A 17,859-nucleotide genomic window follows, 5' to 3' on the forward strand; every position below is an offset into this window, starting at 1 on the left:
GATATAAAACTGTTTTGGCTTATCCAAGGGAGATAAGATGGTTCGGTAAGTTCCGACATATCCAGCATGATATAAAACTGTTCTTGGTCCACCGTTGGTGAGACATCTTGGTACCACATGCATTTAGTTATGTCTAGGGATGGCATGACAGTGAATTAATTGGCATTAGATACCTTAGGGTAAATGCGCATATGTTTGATAAATGGTATGTGACATTTATTTGGTTGTATTGTGTTGAACTCTATTAATTGATAAATGTTTAGTGCGATGTTTTGACGTGAGTTAGAATATGTATGATAGCTCGAAAGTGTAAGGCCTTTCTTATACTCGTATGATATGCGATTATGTTTTCTAACTCTCTGCTTTGTGTTATTTGCTGGACCTTTGGGGGTTCAGATATTCAGGCTGAGGACTGTGCTGACGTTTAGACTGCGGTATTAGCTGGGTGTTGAAGATACCTTTTGGTGAGGAGACTTAGCATAGATTACTCCTCTTAGTACTAGCTTTTGACTAGAGTTTGTAAATAGTGAATGCTCTGGTAATGTAACATCGAGTCGGGGTTACGCTTGGATTTCATCGTATATCGGTGTTACCTTTTTGATACGCTAGTTCTTGTATAAGTGACATCCTTAGGGATGAATTTGGCTTATGTATATATATATGTATATATATGCATGCTTGGTTTGTTATGATTCCGCTGTTGCTTTTCATGTTAAACTCCATGACGCTCTGTGTGTATGCATTGTGTTTTAATTACCGCGTGGCACTCTGCCTTTACACTTGTTGAAAAGTTTTTAAAATTACGTTTTTAAGGGTAGTATGGGTTAGGGTGTTACACCAAATACTTCCCAATACAGCTATCTCCTTATTTTAATAAAAAATAAAAACGAGAGAAGAAAGGATCGGTTCATGTCATGTTCGTCCAAAAAATCTTAATCTCGTAAGATTTCAAACTCAAGATCATCCCTTGCTTTACGAAATTTTTATTTATATATAAGATTTCAAACAAATCGATTAATAGCAAATGAGAGAGAGAGGTAGAGAGAGAGAGAGAAGCGCTGTGCCTAGGGCTCACCTAGGGCATCCGTCACGGTCATCGCCTTCACCGGAAGTAAGGCAGAAAAGGGGGGGTGCTTCGATTGTCAGCGGAGGATGGACGGAGGTGAGACGGCGACGTCGGAATGGGTTTAGAGGGGAAGATGGAGGCAAAGACAGACCACGACAGAGCAGATATCACCATTATTCACGTTCGATTTCTCCATCTGGTAATCGACGCTTTGACGATCGATACTACAGCCCTGAATTTCGCGTGCGTGATCGCAGCCATACTGGGAGAAACCAGTCACGTTACAGCAAGGAGGGACGTTACATTTCGCGTGATCGTTCTCAAGAATACGGCCACTTCGTGCGATCAGGCAAGGCAAGGTCTCGTTCTGCGTTTAAGCGGCAGCAGCAGGTCCATGGAGGAGCTCGACGGCGTCAGGAGCTGGAAGAGGAACGGCGGCGCTCGGATGATGTTAATTATGGTGAAAGAGTTAGGAACAATCAAGAGAGTTTAAGGGATGGACACGATAGCAGGTTGGTTGGCGGTGGAGATTTGTGTGATGATCACAAACTTGTTAATGGAAACAAGCATGATGGGGTTGTCAGTAAGCACGGTGAAGAGAGCATATTGGGTTCTGACCTTAAGCGGTACGTTTCCTTTTATTTTACAAATTTTCCAGCATAGATGTCAAAATTTTATCTTCGTAAGGGTTTCGAGGTTTGTGGTATACTTGAGGACGTGTACGTCGCAAAAAAAAGAAATAAGTTCGGTCAACCCTATGGCTTCGTCAAATTCTCAAATGTTAGAAATGTCTCTAAAATGACGAGAGCCTTAAACGACGTTTGGTTTGGGCATTTCCGTGTTAGAGCCAGTGTGGCTATGTTTGAACGTAACGACTCAGGGGCGGGGAGGAGAAGGGAGAAGAAAAAGGTAGTCTCGGAAAAAGCTAACGCCCCATTGCCGAAGGATGGGAAGCAAGACTCCAATCGGCATGTAGTGCCCAAGGGAGGCGAGGAAATAATTAATTTACCGGGACAACAATCACCAAGAGCGAAGAAGGAAGAAAGTAATATTGCGGATGGAGTGCGGGTGGGGGATATAGTAGTCAAGCTAGGGGAGCGAATTGCAAAGTTAACTCAAAAGAAAGACCAAATAGAAGAGGGAGTGAAGAACCCTAAAGAGGCAGAGCAGCGTGTGGATACGGCTAAGGTTAATCCAGCCTTAATGCGGAGTTATCGTTCAACACCAGATGATGTAGATTGGGCTCACAATGGAATAGTGGCTACAATTTTTAATGGTGAGGCGATTCCGGTGGTGCAGAACAGAATAATGGACGCGGGTTTTAACGACGTGGTTCTCATTCCAATGGGAGCCGATAAGGTATTCGTGCGTAGCTCAGAGGGGGTTGATGTAATGTCAACGGTTCTTAACGCCAAGGAGTTCTTTCAACTAGTATTCTCGAACTGGACGCGATGGGAAAAGGATGTGGAGCCTTATCGGAGAGGTGCGTGGGTTCGACTGTACGGGATTCCACTTAAAGCCTGGAATGAGCAATTCTTCAAGCTTTGTGTGTTCGAATGTGGACGTTACCTTCAAACGGATGGATGTTCTGTAGATAAGGATAGACTTGACTTTGCTCGGGTCCTGATAACCACGACCGATTTGGACATCATTAACAGAGTTGAGTCCGTTTTGGTGGATGGTAATCAGGTGGAGGTTAAGATTGTTGAGGAGTGGGGGTACGCATTGGGAGAGGATATGTGTCTTCTCGAGGACGAGATTGAATCGGAGGCGGCTCAATCCGTCTGTGTAGAGGGCCAAATTGATCCGGAAGCGCGTCGTAATGTTGACATGATGGTCAACCATTTCTCAGATAGGCTGAGGGATGAAGGGTTTGAGGATATTCAAGGTATGGATGTTGAAGAGCCTTTAGATAAGCCGGATGATGCCCTCTCTTATGAGGGAAAGACTGAAGTGGAGGAGGACCGGGGACCCGAGATCCTGAGACCGGGCCCTCTTGGAGCGTTTGGAAATCCGGGAGTTCATTCAGATCTAATTCCCTTAAAGACGACATCTCAGGTTCGTCATTCTATTCAGCCGCTTCGTAGTAAACGTACGAATTCTTGTCCTCCGGCGGCGAAACGTTCAGTTATTTCAGGGCCTTGGAGTTTGGAATGGTTACATGACCAGAATCACGGGGAGGCAGGGGTGATTTTTTCAGCTCGTAAGAAGGGTATGAAGGGGAACCATCAGGGGATGAGACTTAATAAGATTGAGCAACAGGATCCTCGGAGGAGGAAAGTTGGGGGGTTGCTTCGTCACCCGATTCATAGCCTTAAAAAAGTTGCTAGGATGCCTAGTAAAGATCGTCGTGAGGTGTTAAAAGTCCTAAAGAAGAGTGTTCGTCGTCGCAGGGGCGGGGATGCTTTTAACAGGTCTTGTTCTGTGAGCCGCCAAGATTCAGGTGGAGATTCTAATTCCTCGGGTTCTATTAACAATGATTGGAAAAACTGGGTGGCTGTTCAAGGTAATGAACAAATGATGATGGATGATGTGTGGGGGATAGGGAAAGCCATTGGGGTCAAGTTTAAAGGAGATAATGTGAACATGTTCAATATTCTCTCTCGGGCGGGCAAGGGTAAGAAGGAGATCTCAGGTCAGAGGTCGGGGGGGGGGGGACCCGACAAGGGAATGATTGCTAGTTTGTGTGTTTCTTCTGTTTGTAGGGGGAGTGTGTTCTGATGAAGATAGTTTCTTGGAATGTTAGAGGGCTGGGTGGTTTAGAAAAGAGGAAGGAAGTTCGAAAGTTGGTGGAGGATTTGAAACCTTTTGTATTCTGCATTCAGGAGACGAAGCTGCAAATCTGTGATGTTTTTCTTGGTACGAATCTTTGGGGAAACTCATCTCACGGGTTCTCTTATCGACCATCGATTGGGGCGTCAGGGGGGCTTTTAACTTTATGGGACACTTCTGAGGTGGAGGTGTGGTCGACAGAGAGCCATGAGTCAGTTTTGTGGTGTCATGGTCGGTTTTCTAAGACTGGAGAAGAGTTTTCTGTGGCAAATGTTTACGCGCCTTGTGATGATGGGGCAAAGCAAGGTTTGTGGGATTCCCTCTCGGTGAGGCTTCTATCGCTGGCGGGTAAGAGGGTGTGTGTTTGTGGAGATTTTAACGCGGTTAAACTTGTTGATGAAAGGCGTTCGTCTAGAGGTGGTCATCGTTCTTTGGATCATGTTCCTTTCGCTCGTTTCATTGATGATAATACCCTTATTGATCTTCCATTAATAGGTCGTAAGTTTACTTGGTTTAAAGGGGATGGTTCTTCGATGAGTCGTCTTGATAGGTTCCTTCTTTCTGAGGAGTGGTGTTTGGCCTGGCCTAATTGTAGGCAGGAGGCTAGGCTGAGAGGGTTATCTGATCATTGTCCCCTGGTTTTGTCGGCGAATGAGGAAGATTGGGGCCCTCGCCCGTCGAGAATGCTTAAGTGTTGGAAGGATATTCCCGGCTATAACCAGTTCGTAAGAGATAAGTGGATTTCATTCGAGGTTGATGGTTGGGGAGGATATGTACTCAAGGAAAAACTTAAGATGATTAAGGCAGGTCTAAAAGAGTGGCATAAGACTCATACTCAAAATCTTCCTGGCCGCATCGAGACCCTGAAAGGTAGGCTTTCGGTTCTTGACGAGAAGGGGGAGGAAGAAGATCTGTCTGAGGAGGAGTTGGTGGAATTTCACGGGGTTTCGTCTAATATTCACTCGTTGTCGAGGTTACACGCCAGCATCAGTTGGCAACAATCTCGTTCGCTGTGGCTTAAGGAAGGTGATGCCAACTCGAAGTTTTTCCATTCGGTTCTAGCGAGGCGTCGTCGTAGGAATGTTATGTCCGTTATTAAGGTGAATGGAGTTAATATAGAGGGTGTGATCCCTATCAGACAGGCCGTGTTTTCACATTTTGAGTCGCACTTCAAGGCACCTATTGTGGAGAGGCCTAGGGTTGATGACCTTCAGTTTAAAAGGTTGACCCAGACGGAGAGCGCTGGTTTAACCAAACCTTTCACTGAGGCTGAGGTGAAATCAGCTGTGTGGGATTGCGACAGTTATAAAAGTCCTGGCCCAGACGAGATTAATTTTGGATTTATTAAAGATTTCTGGGCTGAGCTTCGGGGTGACATTATGCGATTTCTTGCTGATTTTCATCGTAATGGCAAGTTGACTAAGGGTTTGAATTCTACTTTCATTGCTTTGATCCCTAAAATTGATAGCCCCCAAGAGTTAAACGATTTTCGACCTATTTCGCTTGTGGGAAGCTTGTATAAAATTCTGGCGAAGGTTTTAGCGAATAGGTTACGTATAGTGATAGGTAGTGTCATTTCTGAATCTCAGTCGGCGTTCGTGAAGGATAGACAAATCCTCGACGGCATACTCATTGCAAATGAGGTGGTGGATGAGGCGCGGAAGTTTAAGAAGGATCTAATGCTGTTTAAGGTAGATTTTGAGAAGGCTTATGATTCCGTGGACTTGGGCTATCTGGATGATGTAATGGGGAGAATGTCTTTTCCAGTCCTGTGGAGGAAGTGGATTCGAGAGTGTGTTTGTACGGCGTCGGCGTCTGTGTTAGTCAACGGCAGTCCGACTGATGAATTCCCTCTTCAGCGTGGGCTTCGGCAAGGTGACCCGTTATCCCCTTTTCTTTTTTTACTGGCTGCTGAGGGACTGAATGTGCTTATGGAGGCGATGATAGCCAATAATTTGTTTAAGGGATATAGTATTGGTGAGGAGGGATCGATGACGGTGTCACACCTTCAGTTTGCAGATGACACTCTTTTGTTGGGAGTTAAAAGTTGGGCTAATGTCCGGGCTTTGCGAGCTGTCCTTGTGCTTTTTGAGACTATGTCGGGCTTGAAAGTTAACTTTAATAAAAGCATGTTGGTTGGGGTTAATATTCCTGATTCCTGGTTAGGCGAAGCTGCGTCTGCTGTGTGTTGTAGAGTGGGAAAGATTCCTTTCCTTTATCTGGGTCTTCAGATTGGGGGTGATCCGAGACGTTTGAGTTTTTGGGAACCGATGTTGCTTCGTATAAAGAATAGATTAGCTGGATGGAAGAGTCGTTTCTTGTCTTTTGGTGGTCGTCTGGTTCTGCTAAAGTCTGTCTTGACCTCTCTACCTGTCTACACTCTTTCCTTCTTCAAAGCTCCCTCAGGTACTATTTCCTCTATTGAATCTATTTTCATTAAATTCTTTTGGGGGGTTGTGAGGATTCTAGGAAAATTTCTTGGGTTAGTTGGAACTCTATTTGCTTAAGTAAGGAGAGTGGAGGTTTGGGGGTTAGGCGGTTGAGGGAGTTTAACCAGGCTCTGTTAGGTAAGTGGTGTTGGAGGATGTTAGTGGATCGAGAGGGGTTGTGGTTTAGAGTGCTGGCAGCTCGTTATGGGATTGAGGGAGGTAGACTTCGAGATGGTGGCAGGAGAGGGTCGTTGTGGTGGAGGGAGATATCGCATATTATGGATGGAGGGAGTGAGTTAGGGGGCAGGTGGTTTCAGGAGCAGGTTGTGAAGAGGGTGGGGGACGGGTCAAATACTTTTTTCTGGACCGATCCCTGGGTGGATGAGATTACTTTGTGTCAGCGGTTTGGGCGCCTGTTTGAGTTGGCTGAGACCAAATCGCGTACGGTGGCAGAGATGTTTGCTTCAGGGTGGGGTGAGGGAGGAGAGGCGTGGGTGTGGCGGCGGCAGCTGAGGGCATGGGAGGAGGAGATGCTGAGGGAGTGTCAGTCTTTATTTCTTAACATGTTATTGCAGGCTCATTCTATTGATAGGTGGCAGTGGCGCCCTGATCCGGCCACGGGTTACTCTGTTAGAGGAGCATATCAGCTTCTCACCTCTCATCTTTCGGTTACTATGGACGATGCGGATAACCTCATTTGGCACCCTCAGGTTCCTCTGAAGGTTTCCATCTTCGCTTGGCGTTTATTGCGTGACAGGTTGCCCACGAGAGTAAACCTGGTTACTCGAGGTGTTTTATCTTCTACAGCTCACTCATGCATTTTTGGATGTGGAGAGGCTGAGTCAGCCCATCACTTATTCATCTCTTGCAGTACTGTTGGTTCTCTTTGGGATTTAGTGCGTTCGTGGATTGGTATTCCTTTGGCGGGTTTCACTACTCTGCGTGACCATTTTGTTCAGTTTGTATCTTCAGCAGGTGGCTCTCGCGCGCGTCGCTCTTTTTTACAGCTCATTTGGCTTGCTTGCGTTTGGGTTGTATGGACGGAGCGAAACCATCGATTGTTCACAGGATCAGCAGATACACCCCATATTTTGTTGGACAAGATCAAGCTTTTCTCTTTTAGGTGGTTGAAGACGACGAGTGTCACGTTATCTTATAACTACCATAGCTGGTGGTCTAGTCCTATGATTTGTTTGGGCTTTGTATGATTTGTTTTTGATTTTGTTTCTATGACTCTTTGTAAACTTTTGTAGTCTATCTTGGCACGTCTTGTGCTGGGAAGGCTGATGTGGTAATATATCTCATTTTAGCTTTTTCAAAAAAAAACAAATCGATTAATATTAACTGTGGATATGGTGAAATCAGTCATCGTCAGTTGTGACATATGTGGCGGTGGCAAGATCTCGTTTTCAAGTTTTAGAAATTTTAATTTTAGGTTTTTTGTTTTAGACAATTTAAATCAAAATTAAAATCATAATTGTATTGCAAATGGTTTTTATGATGTTTCTGGGTAATTAATTGTTACTTCCGACGCCTAAATGGAGCTGAAAATGTCGAGTCTAACGCTGAAGCTCCGGATCTGAAACGGGTCGAAGTGACCCGGCCAAAGGTTGAAGATGAAAATTTATTTAATTTAATATATTTTTTGTTGGTGATAAACAGAAGTTCATAAGTTGAAAACAATGATGTTTGCTTCAAACATGATTTTGTGAGGTTGTTGTTTTTTATTTAATTTTAGTTGTAATTGATTTACAATCATAATTAAAATTAAAAATAATTTAAACATTGGAGTAATTTTGTAACTTTTAATATGTTAGAGACTTAGTTGAAATATTAATAGCTGTAAAGATACATGATAAGTATCACATAAGTGATTTGTACCATATAATTTAAAGTTAGTCAACACTGCGTTCTCATTGGCCAGATTAGGAATGTATTAAAATAGTCCAAATAAAAAATGCATCATAGAATTTTCCTATATTCTTATGTCTAAACTGTTAGCTATCTATCATTAGGTAAAATTAAATAGGTGGAATTCCTCTTTTGAGGGCAACGTACTAAAACTAATTAGTGGTAGAAGAATTAGTTTACTAATTAATGGATTATTTTATATATCATGTTTAGAGAATTTGAGATTTTGTAAAAGATTTTAACTTGATTATTTAAAGTATGAGGATTCTAATTCCAAAAGATTGATTGAATATAGTAGTGACAAGGCATCATATGTGACAGATCCTAGGCTAAAACATGCACTTATCTTTTTTAAAATGAGATAATGGTAATATGTAAGCATAACTAAACCCATCTCTTTAATTAAAAATTATTTGTACAAAAAGTACGAGAATAATAACTAAATTAAATATGGATGCTAATCTATACTCTACAGAAATATGTAGTAGTTCATAAGAAAAGTTCAATTGACAGCTGCCATGAACATAAATGTAAAATTGAGGGGATATAATTCTAATCAGTGAGTCCGTACAAAAGTGCCTATGACAATAAGATAAACAAATTTCTAGTTAATCTTAAGATAAAATAGAAATCCTAAAATTTGATGCGAATGAACCGAACTTCAATACGGAAAAGTCCACGCACCCACTACTCTCTGTAGCAAGCAGCAAGCGATGATGGCTTTTTCAAGCTAAAAACTCCAAAATCAAAGAATTATACAGATATTGAGGTAGACCCAGCAAAATAAGACACCACATACTATTAACTTCTGACTAATCAAATCTTGTTAGAGCAAACCAGAACCATTCGAAAGTCAAATCGAGAGATGATCAGTCAACGGGGTCAAGCCCCACGAGCACAGAAGTTACCAAAATCACCAGCAGCTAGTACTGTCAACACGGAGTATCCACGCAACTAGCCCTTTCGAGCAAATCAGGCCAAATTGGGTCTTGATGAGTCCAACTTGTGGGTAGTTTAAAAAAAAACGCGCTAAGATATATGAATCGACTACCAACACAGAAACAATCCAATTAAAACTTCTTGTAAAACAGCAGTACGAAACGGTGACGGAGGCGACCTCCTTTTCAAGTCCAGAACAACCTGCAAAGGATGTAAAGAAACCAACAGTAAACAAAATATATCATGAAAACCATTGTCTTACAAAATACCCTCACGGGTAAGACAATTAACATCATGTCGCGCACGTAGCAGAAACACGACAACCATCTGCGGCAACCATACAAAAATCTGTGGCAGCAAAACAACCATCAACCATTTGTGGCAGAGCCAATATGTAACAGAAGAGAAACCACGCTTTGTGGTGGCGGCACGCCATTGAAAACCGACCCAATCATTTTATTTTATTTTTTGTTATCAACCCCAGAACAACAAACACAAAGTAGCAAAACTACTATAATGGAGAGAGAAGATCCGCGGTGAACAATTGACCACCGTCGTGTTGTGCGATTGGGAAAAAATATGATGCGAAGAATCAGAGAGGACTCTCATCGAGAAATCGGAGATTGGAGTTGAAAGCGAGGTTGAACGGGAAAAGAAGTGGTGCAGTGGTTAGTGGTAAAGAAGAGAGAAGGTAAAGCGTTTAGGGTGTGGTGGTTTTCGAAGAAGAGAGAAAGTATATCGTCTCTTCAATTAGTACAATAATCCCTACATTTTACATACAATGTCTCTACCAATTAAACTATGCTTACATTAACTTAATCTAAAATGTTTTTGTTTACTACTTTCGCTAAATTTTATTTTAGACCTCAATTAGTGTCGAGCCGACCATGTAACTTAATTATCCCATGTATTCAGAGGAGGCTCGCATGCATGTGCGAGGTGTGCGACGGCATAGGGCCTCAAAATTTTGAGGGCCTCAACTCAAAATTTTAAGGTCCTATAATATTAGTTATATATTATTTATACCTATAAAATATCAGATGTATATTAATAGATTAATTTTTAGGCCCTAAAATAATAGTTATATATTGTTAATGTTCATAAATATCATGAGTATATATCAATATATTAGTTATCTATACTCGTAAATATAGTTCTAGTCCATTTTAATCTTTGCATAAAATTTAATCTTAGATTATGATGTTCCTTTTTGACATTGTATTCAAAGATAATTATTTTGTATTTCTTGTTCCATTTAATTTAATGTAAGATTTAATATTGATAATTTATATGTTTACAAGAATGTTTTTTTTATATTATATGCAATTTAAATCGATAATTTTTTTAATTTTTTTTTATTAAGGGGCCACTTTTATATTTTGCACAGAGCCTCCTAAAACTCGGAGACGCCCCTGCATGTATTTATCTTATTCAGATCATCAAAGATACTCTTGATGAGCTAAAGGGATTGCAGACTTTCTTTTCAAAAGGAGAGGCTAATATAGAAAGATTGTAGGGATGCTTATACGGGAGAAAGTAGATTTGTTTTGTTAAATAAATATAGGATATAGGACTAGGATTTTGGATTTTCTATGGGATATAGTCACATGGGACTTGTTGTATACATGTGATGCTGGATGAGGTTTTCCATATATCCTCTATGTGGAGCCAACACAATACATATACGATTCTCAATATTACACAAAAAGATTTTAAAGAAGCATGGAATTGGAAAGGTTGCCATTTTCAGCCTAAGCATATGTTCTATAAATAACTTTATTTGAATTGAACAAATAAATATGGGCAAAATCCTAATAGTGATGGGTAGGTGTTCACATGGCATATCAAGAAAGCTCAATATGGGATATTTTCTTTTGGATATAGAGAATTTAAATTTTGAGAAGGACGGATGGGTATAGTTGAATTTTTCAAAATATAAGTTATGGTGCCACTTAGGTCATTGTATACGTCACTAGTCTTAATTACCTCTCATTTTGATTAACTTAATTAATTGCTAGTTTTGATAGACTTTGTGAGAAAAATGCCATTCAAGACACATAGAAGTTGATATTGATTTATATTTGAGTTGTAAAGTAGAAATGGTTTTTAGAGTTTTTTTTTTCTTAAAAGAAAAACCGGTTAGAAATCAAACCGATCTTAAAAGTGTCATCCTAATTAGATTGACATCACTTCCATTAAAACAATTATTAACTACATATAGTACTACACTCAGAGCTTCGTTAAAATTTATTGCTTTTCTTGACAAGCGATACTAATACGAGGAATAATTCAAGATGGGGCGACGACTTTGTGTTTGGACCATAAATAGTTTAGTTTGTCTACGGCGTTGCCGGACTCCATTCTGTCTTTATTGAAAGGCTTCAAGGCGTTTTGTTGGTTTCACATTCAGTTATTTGGGTACTTTGTCATACGCGAAATGAAAGGATTTTTGAGGCGAAGGTTCGAAGGTCGGAAGACATTTTTGAAAAGATACAATCAGTAGAAATGGTTATTATCGAAAAGACTAATTCACCTTATTTATTTTATGAACGATGTGTTTACCATTTTAACTGTATATAATTAGGTAATGCCATTTTTGGTGGGGATAAAAATTATTAGCACATTAGATTTTCTTGTATTGATTGGATGTGGGTTAAGTACATCTTGTAATTATGTTACCTTTTAACATTAATATATACTCTTTTTGCTGTTAAAAAATACCTCCATTAAAACAAAATTATTTAAAAATAAAATTAGGCAACATATTTGTTATTGCGAATGAACATGAAAACATTATTCCACCAAGAAAAATATTAGACCAAATGCAGCTACTTTCTGAAGAAGAAAAAGAAAACTTTTTTTTTTTTTTGGTTTACGACGTGGACAACGAAGATCGAACCTATGATCTCATGCGTACTATCTAATAAACTTCTCACCACTAGACCAAAACTAGTGACTGAAAACTTTTTAATTTAAGGGTCATGCTAACTAATTTATAAAGGATTAAAGTATAGAGTACGTTGTTGAGATTTGCCTTCAAATTGAACAGAAAATTGATGCAGGAAGAGAGTACCACACGGGACGTGATTGTTGTAGCAGGAAATTGATTTTCTGCTGGTGACCATGCGGGGCGTGGCACTGTTCACGCTGGGGGCGTGACACTGTTCATGCTGCTATATAATTGCAGATCTGTTTTTTGCAGCAGTGGTAAGAGGGAGAAAAATGTGATTTTTAGGGTTTTGGTTTCAACATGAAGGCTAGAGTGTTAGAGGGTTTCTCTTGGGTAATCTCTAGGGATGGGGAAGCGATTGTAACGCCTTAGAAACACTTATCGATTGAATCTCTTGGTCACGGGAAGAGATTCGGGAAAAGGATAGATTTAGAAAATCTCTAAATCTTGTAACTTTTTGTGGTTGAATATTTTGTAATCAAGTTTTCATTGATAGTGGAACCGAGAGCTCTTTCTCCCCCAGACTAGGTTGTTATAACCGAACTGAGTAAACAAATTATTCGTATTATTTATCGCTTTCGGTAGTTTTAACTTGTTTGTTTAAATTGCTTATCCATGTTTGATTTGGTTGTTTCAATCCATTTGTCCCACACACTATAAATAGTTAGTTCTACTATTGATTATTGGTGTGGTTTTCGCCAAGAATTCACAAAATACGTTATCATCAATAATTGAGGGTGTGCATTATTATGAATTAAAGAGAGTGACTTAATTGGTCCCATGGGCAACAAAAGGAATTTAAGCTAGATTGACTCAATTATTAGGCAAATTATGATGAGTATTATTCAATCATATTCATAGGACCATATGTAGCACGAGGAGGAGATGGGAAATTGAAGTAGAGTCACAACCATGGTGTTGTGTCAAAGAGAATAATATGTGTGCCCTAAAGCCCTACATTTTTTATGACTCAATTAACTTCTTTTTTTAAACTCAAAAAATAAATATAAAACTTTGTTTTGATTGGGTGATTTGGAATCTACATCTATTTTTTATTCTCTCCCAAGTTGTTGTTGTGTGATTGACATTTTCTAAATCTACTAGAAATTCTATTAGTAACCTAGAACTCTCCAAACATTTAATTGATTGACATCCTCATTAGACAAATTCATAATTTAATTGTAACCACAAAAAATAAAGTTAATGAAAATATATTATTTGTCCATTTATAAGGAAAAGACACTTAAGATAATATATATATAATACACTTATCATGCACAGATGAAAAATATTATAATGTTGCTCATACCATGAGGAGTGCATGGTACTATACAAAAAGTGCTTTATTTTTTTTTTGATGTTATACAAAAGTCATCTTGCATGGCTATATAAAAGAAGGTAAGAGAAAAAAAATGCAGAATTGTAATAGAGAATTGAAAAAAAAAAAAAAAAACTTTTATATATTAATCATGTTTTCTAAAGAAGTTCAAATTAAAGATTTGAGGGACATGCTTACAAAAAGAAAAGGAAAACAAAAGAGAGAGATTTGAGGGAAACTGATTATACCGGATCAAACCTATGCGTTATAAAACGTAATTGAGTAAGAATACATAGAGGGTAAAATTTTCTCTCAAGGATTCTATATTTTATTCTTATTGTTCGAATTCAAGACTTGTAATTTAACTATATAAAAAATTTGTGTCATCTTATTTAAATGCATTATTTATCCAAGTGCTTGATATATAGGTGTTACTAGTCTAAACCCTTTACGAAAAGATTAGTTAATTTACTATCAAATCATCAAATCATCAAATCACAAGGGATTTGTGTACTGTGTAGTTGTTATAATTACCAAAAATCTTAAATTGCGGCAGGGTTTTGATTCTACTTTACAGGAAGGGAGTTGAATTTTTTTTCTTCTTCTTTTGGTTCTCTTGTTAAATCCAACAAAGGTATGACTGTACGAGGGTTAGATAATTTGATTTGGTTAACAATATATCGGTGTTTATGTCGTATAAAAATAATATTTCGTTTAGAGGTGAGATTGCTGATTTTTCTGCTGTGCTTGATCAAATTAAATTCATCTTTTGGCTATGGAATTTAGCGATAGAATAAGGTGCAAATCAGAATACTTGTTTTTCAATTGGTGTAACAATCTTCTATGTTGTTTACAAAGCAATTCTGGCTTTACCATTTCTTTTTTGTTCCGTAAGGATTAAGTACTTATTTTACTCTTTATTAATACATTAATATTTTTGTTAAAAAAAACGTGGGTTACCTAATTACCAAAAATCTTTTCCGTACTAGTTTAATGACTCGTGCATTCGCATGGGTCATTAAATTTTTCTTTATAAGAACACAATAATTTATTTTTATTCGATATTTAAATTTTTCATTATATTATGGTAGAAAATTGATTTAGAATAAAATATTTAAAAATTTATTACATAATACTGTTAAAATATAAGTGAAACTATTGTGCTATTTCTTGTCAAACTTATTAAATAAATAAATTTGATTAGAATTATCAATGATAAATTATACAATTTTTTATATATCTCTCATAAATAATGGTTTCGTGTATTTTTTAATAAAAAAAATTAGAAGTTTGATTATGAATATTTTTGATAATTTAGTAAATTTGATAGTAATTAAATTTATTGTATTATTATATTATTATATTATTATTATTATTATTATTATTATTATTATTATTATTAGTTAATAGTATATTGTTTATGTTTTTTTATGAAAAATATTGTTTATGTTTCAATTTTTATATTCTTATAAAGTTATAATTGACGGTGGTTCTGCAAGTGTACATAATCACTACCGAGTAATAAAGTAGTAAGTTATCGTCTCCACATGAATTATGCCAAAGTTACTAGTTTGATTAAGAATTAATGCTCTTTTAAGTGGGAAGTTTTGTATTCGCTTTGTTTGTTTAGAAAGGGAGTTGACAAGTAATATTAAATAGCAATTAAAGTAAAGAGCAATTGAGAGTAAAGGTTTGAGTTTCATATGAGAACAAGTGGTTAAGTACTTTTCGAATTCCTCACCTAGTCCTGCTTGGTAACTGGCGTTATATCTGCTTACTATTGACGTATTATCTGGAGATTAATTTCTATTAAAGTAAGCTTAGTTTAACTATACTTACTTCTATTGTAATCTGCTTAGGGTGAATCAATCAAACTAAGTTTAGCCTTTGTTACTTCTTGTCCTTACCTTAACGAGTTCAGCCTTTTAACGGGCAGACTTACCTTTAGAGGTTCTCTAGTTTGACTGGTTCCCTACTAACAGTACAAAATTTAACTATGTGTGATTCTTAATCTCTAACCTCACCGCAAATACTGAATTTAATGGTCTCATGTAAGTGGGTTATAATATCCCTTTGTTTACGAAGCCTTAGATGTGTCACAGTATCCACTTCGGCCCTAGTTACTAACAGTGTACAAAATGATAAATACAAATACTGACAGATAATAAATGAATAGCAACTTATATATAAACTTGGAAGTAACCAGATTACATGTTCTCAAGCATTCATAGGAGAATTCATCTACTTGACCTAACCTTGATGGGGTTTAGCTACTAAACACCATAATAAAACAATAATGAAAAGAAAGTATAAAGATTACCCTTATGCCCTTGGAGCACCTGAGCCTCCTTGTCTCTTCCTTAGAGTTCTCCTAACTCTCTTGTGAATATTGAATTGTTCTCAATATTTTTGAATAAGTAATAGTGGAGGAGAAAGACTCTATTTATAGTTTTTCAGCTGGGTTTGAACTTTTTCTGCGCATCCATCCTACCCATCGTGGCCACGATGGCGTGTATTTTCGCCTCATCGTGGCCACGATGGATCATATCGTGGTGCGATGGAAGATTTCCTCAGATTCTCTGCGTGTTTTTCAAGTCTTCATCATGCCACGATGGCAAGCCATCGTGGTACGATGAAGAAGATTTTCTTCAATTTTAACCGCCTTCTCATCGCGTCACGCCGGATCTCATCGTGAGTACGATGAGCTGCGCTGTTTATTATGTTTTTGCCCTTTTTTGATGTTTTTTCCACTTTTCTTACTTCCGGGCAAAGTATCTTCACTTTTTCAGGTATTTGCTTGCTTCCGAGCTTCAATTGATATTAAAACTATACTAATTTACTACTAAAAATACCATCTAATTGACTGTCATCAATAATCTATTTTATTTTTATTTTAAAGTATATAATAATTTTATTTTATTTATCTTTTATTTTATTTTATTTTATTTTCAATTTTTTTTAGTGAAATTGTTGAGTTCATCGTATTCATCTCTTTTGTTGTTATTTTTATGAGTATAGATTGTTTTGTTTTGATCCAATCTATAATCTGTTTTGTTTCTATTTTTAAGCAACGTGGTTAAAAGCAATAAGGATAAATAAGTAATTTTGGTGGTAATCAATTTTAATATATTAGTAATAGATGGGATGCGGGTTAGAAAGCTATCGCTTCTATGTTGCATAACTTGATAGGGACATCACATTATATATGCAGCAGTCCTAATTCGAACACTGAATACCTCACTTATTTATCTTAAAAGTAGAATTTCTGACTATTAGGCTACTTGACAAAAAAAAAAGAAGGAACTACTACTATAATTAAGGCTTAATTAGTAAAATGACCCCCCCTTAAAGACATTTTTGGTTTCAGATTGGTCCCTTAAAGAAAAAAAGGTCCGAATAAGTCCCTTAAAGAAAAAAAAGGTCACAGGTCCCTTAAAGACATCTCTGTTAATCAGTTTGGTCCTACAAAAAAGTCCGAATAGGACCAAACTGATTAACGGGTATGTCTTTAAGGGACCTATTCAGACTTTTTTTTCTTTAAGGGACCTATTCGGACTTTTTTTTTCTTTAAGGGACCAATATGAAACCAAAAATGTCTTTAAGAATCATTTTACTAATTAAGCCTATAATTAATCATACAAAAACCTTTTTTTTATTATTATTAAAATAACAATTAGCATACTCAAGTCAACGTCGTCCTTGAGATTTTCGGTGCGTATTTTTTTTTTTTTCACCAAATTTATTATATATATACATACGGATCGGAGTACGTCATTTGTGGTTCAATCTAAGCTTACTTTTTTTTTTCTAATGGTTTAAGCTTATACAAAAAAATATTAATATTAATTGTATAATTTTTAGATTACATATATAGAGTAAAAAAAATAAAATTTGATGCCTAACATCTGTTGTCCTGTACTATCACTCCTCTCTTGAGTATCTGCATAACCCCTTTGACTAAGTTAGTTAGGCACCATAAGCAAAAACAATTGCTTGAATAGCGTCTCCATACACCGATACACATGTATGTCGACCTAATGACAATTAAGAACATTGTTATTTTTCACACCAAATTAACGACCAAAATTAATTGAGATATGTTCCTCTCATCTTTGGTCCCCACCCACACAATATATCCATTCTTGATAATTAATATCCAATTCCCCACAAACCATAAAATAACTTTTTTAAAAGAGCATATTATTCATTTATTATATACAATGCATGAGCATCCTCCTTTCTACATAAACAAATTTATTCCTCACCACATCCAAATACAAATTATATTTCTGCACATTCTTTCAAACTTATATTTTTATTAACCAATAGCATAAATATATATTGCTAGGATAGATTAAAGATTGCCTACCTCATTATTCTCTTGCCAAGCAATTACCTAAATTTTTTTCCAGGAAAATAAATGAAATGATAAGCCATTGAAAACTTACATACATAAAGTAGAGGGACCGAAGTT

General features: G+C 37.3%; 1 protein-coding gene across 1 annotated transcript; it reads left to right on the forward strand.

Moving 5' to 3' along the window:
• The first annotated feature begins 1,024 nt into the window (after window positions 1-1,024).
• Window positions 1,025-1,729, forward strand: LOC123886554 (serine/arginine-rich splicing factor SR45a-like). Its single transcript, XM_045935861.1, has one exon. The coding sequence runs from the start codon at window positions 1,025-1,027 to the stop codon at window positions 1,727-1,729; it is 705 nt and encodes a 234-aa protein (XP_045791817.1).
• The last annotated feature ends 16,130 nt before the right edge of the window (window positions 1,730-17,859 follow it).

This window comes from Trifolium pratense, linkage group LG5 (assembly GCF_020283565.1).
Source record: "Trifolium pratense cultivar HEN17-A07 linkage group LG5, ARS_RC_1.1, whole genome shotgun sequence".
Lineage (NCBI taxonomy): Eukaryota > Viridiplantae > Streptophyta > Magnoliopsida > Fabales > Fabaceae > Trifolium > Trifolium pratense.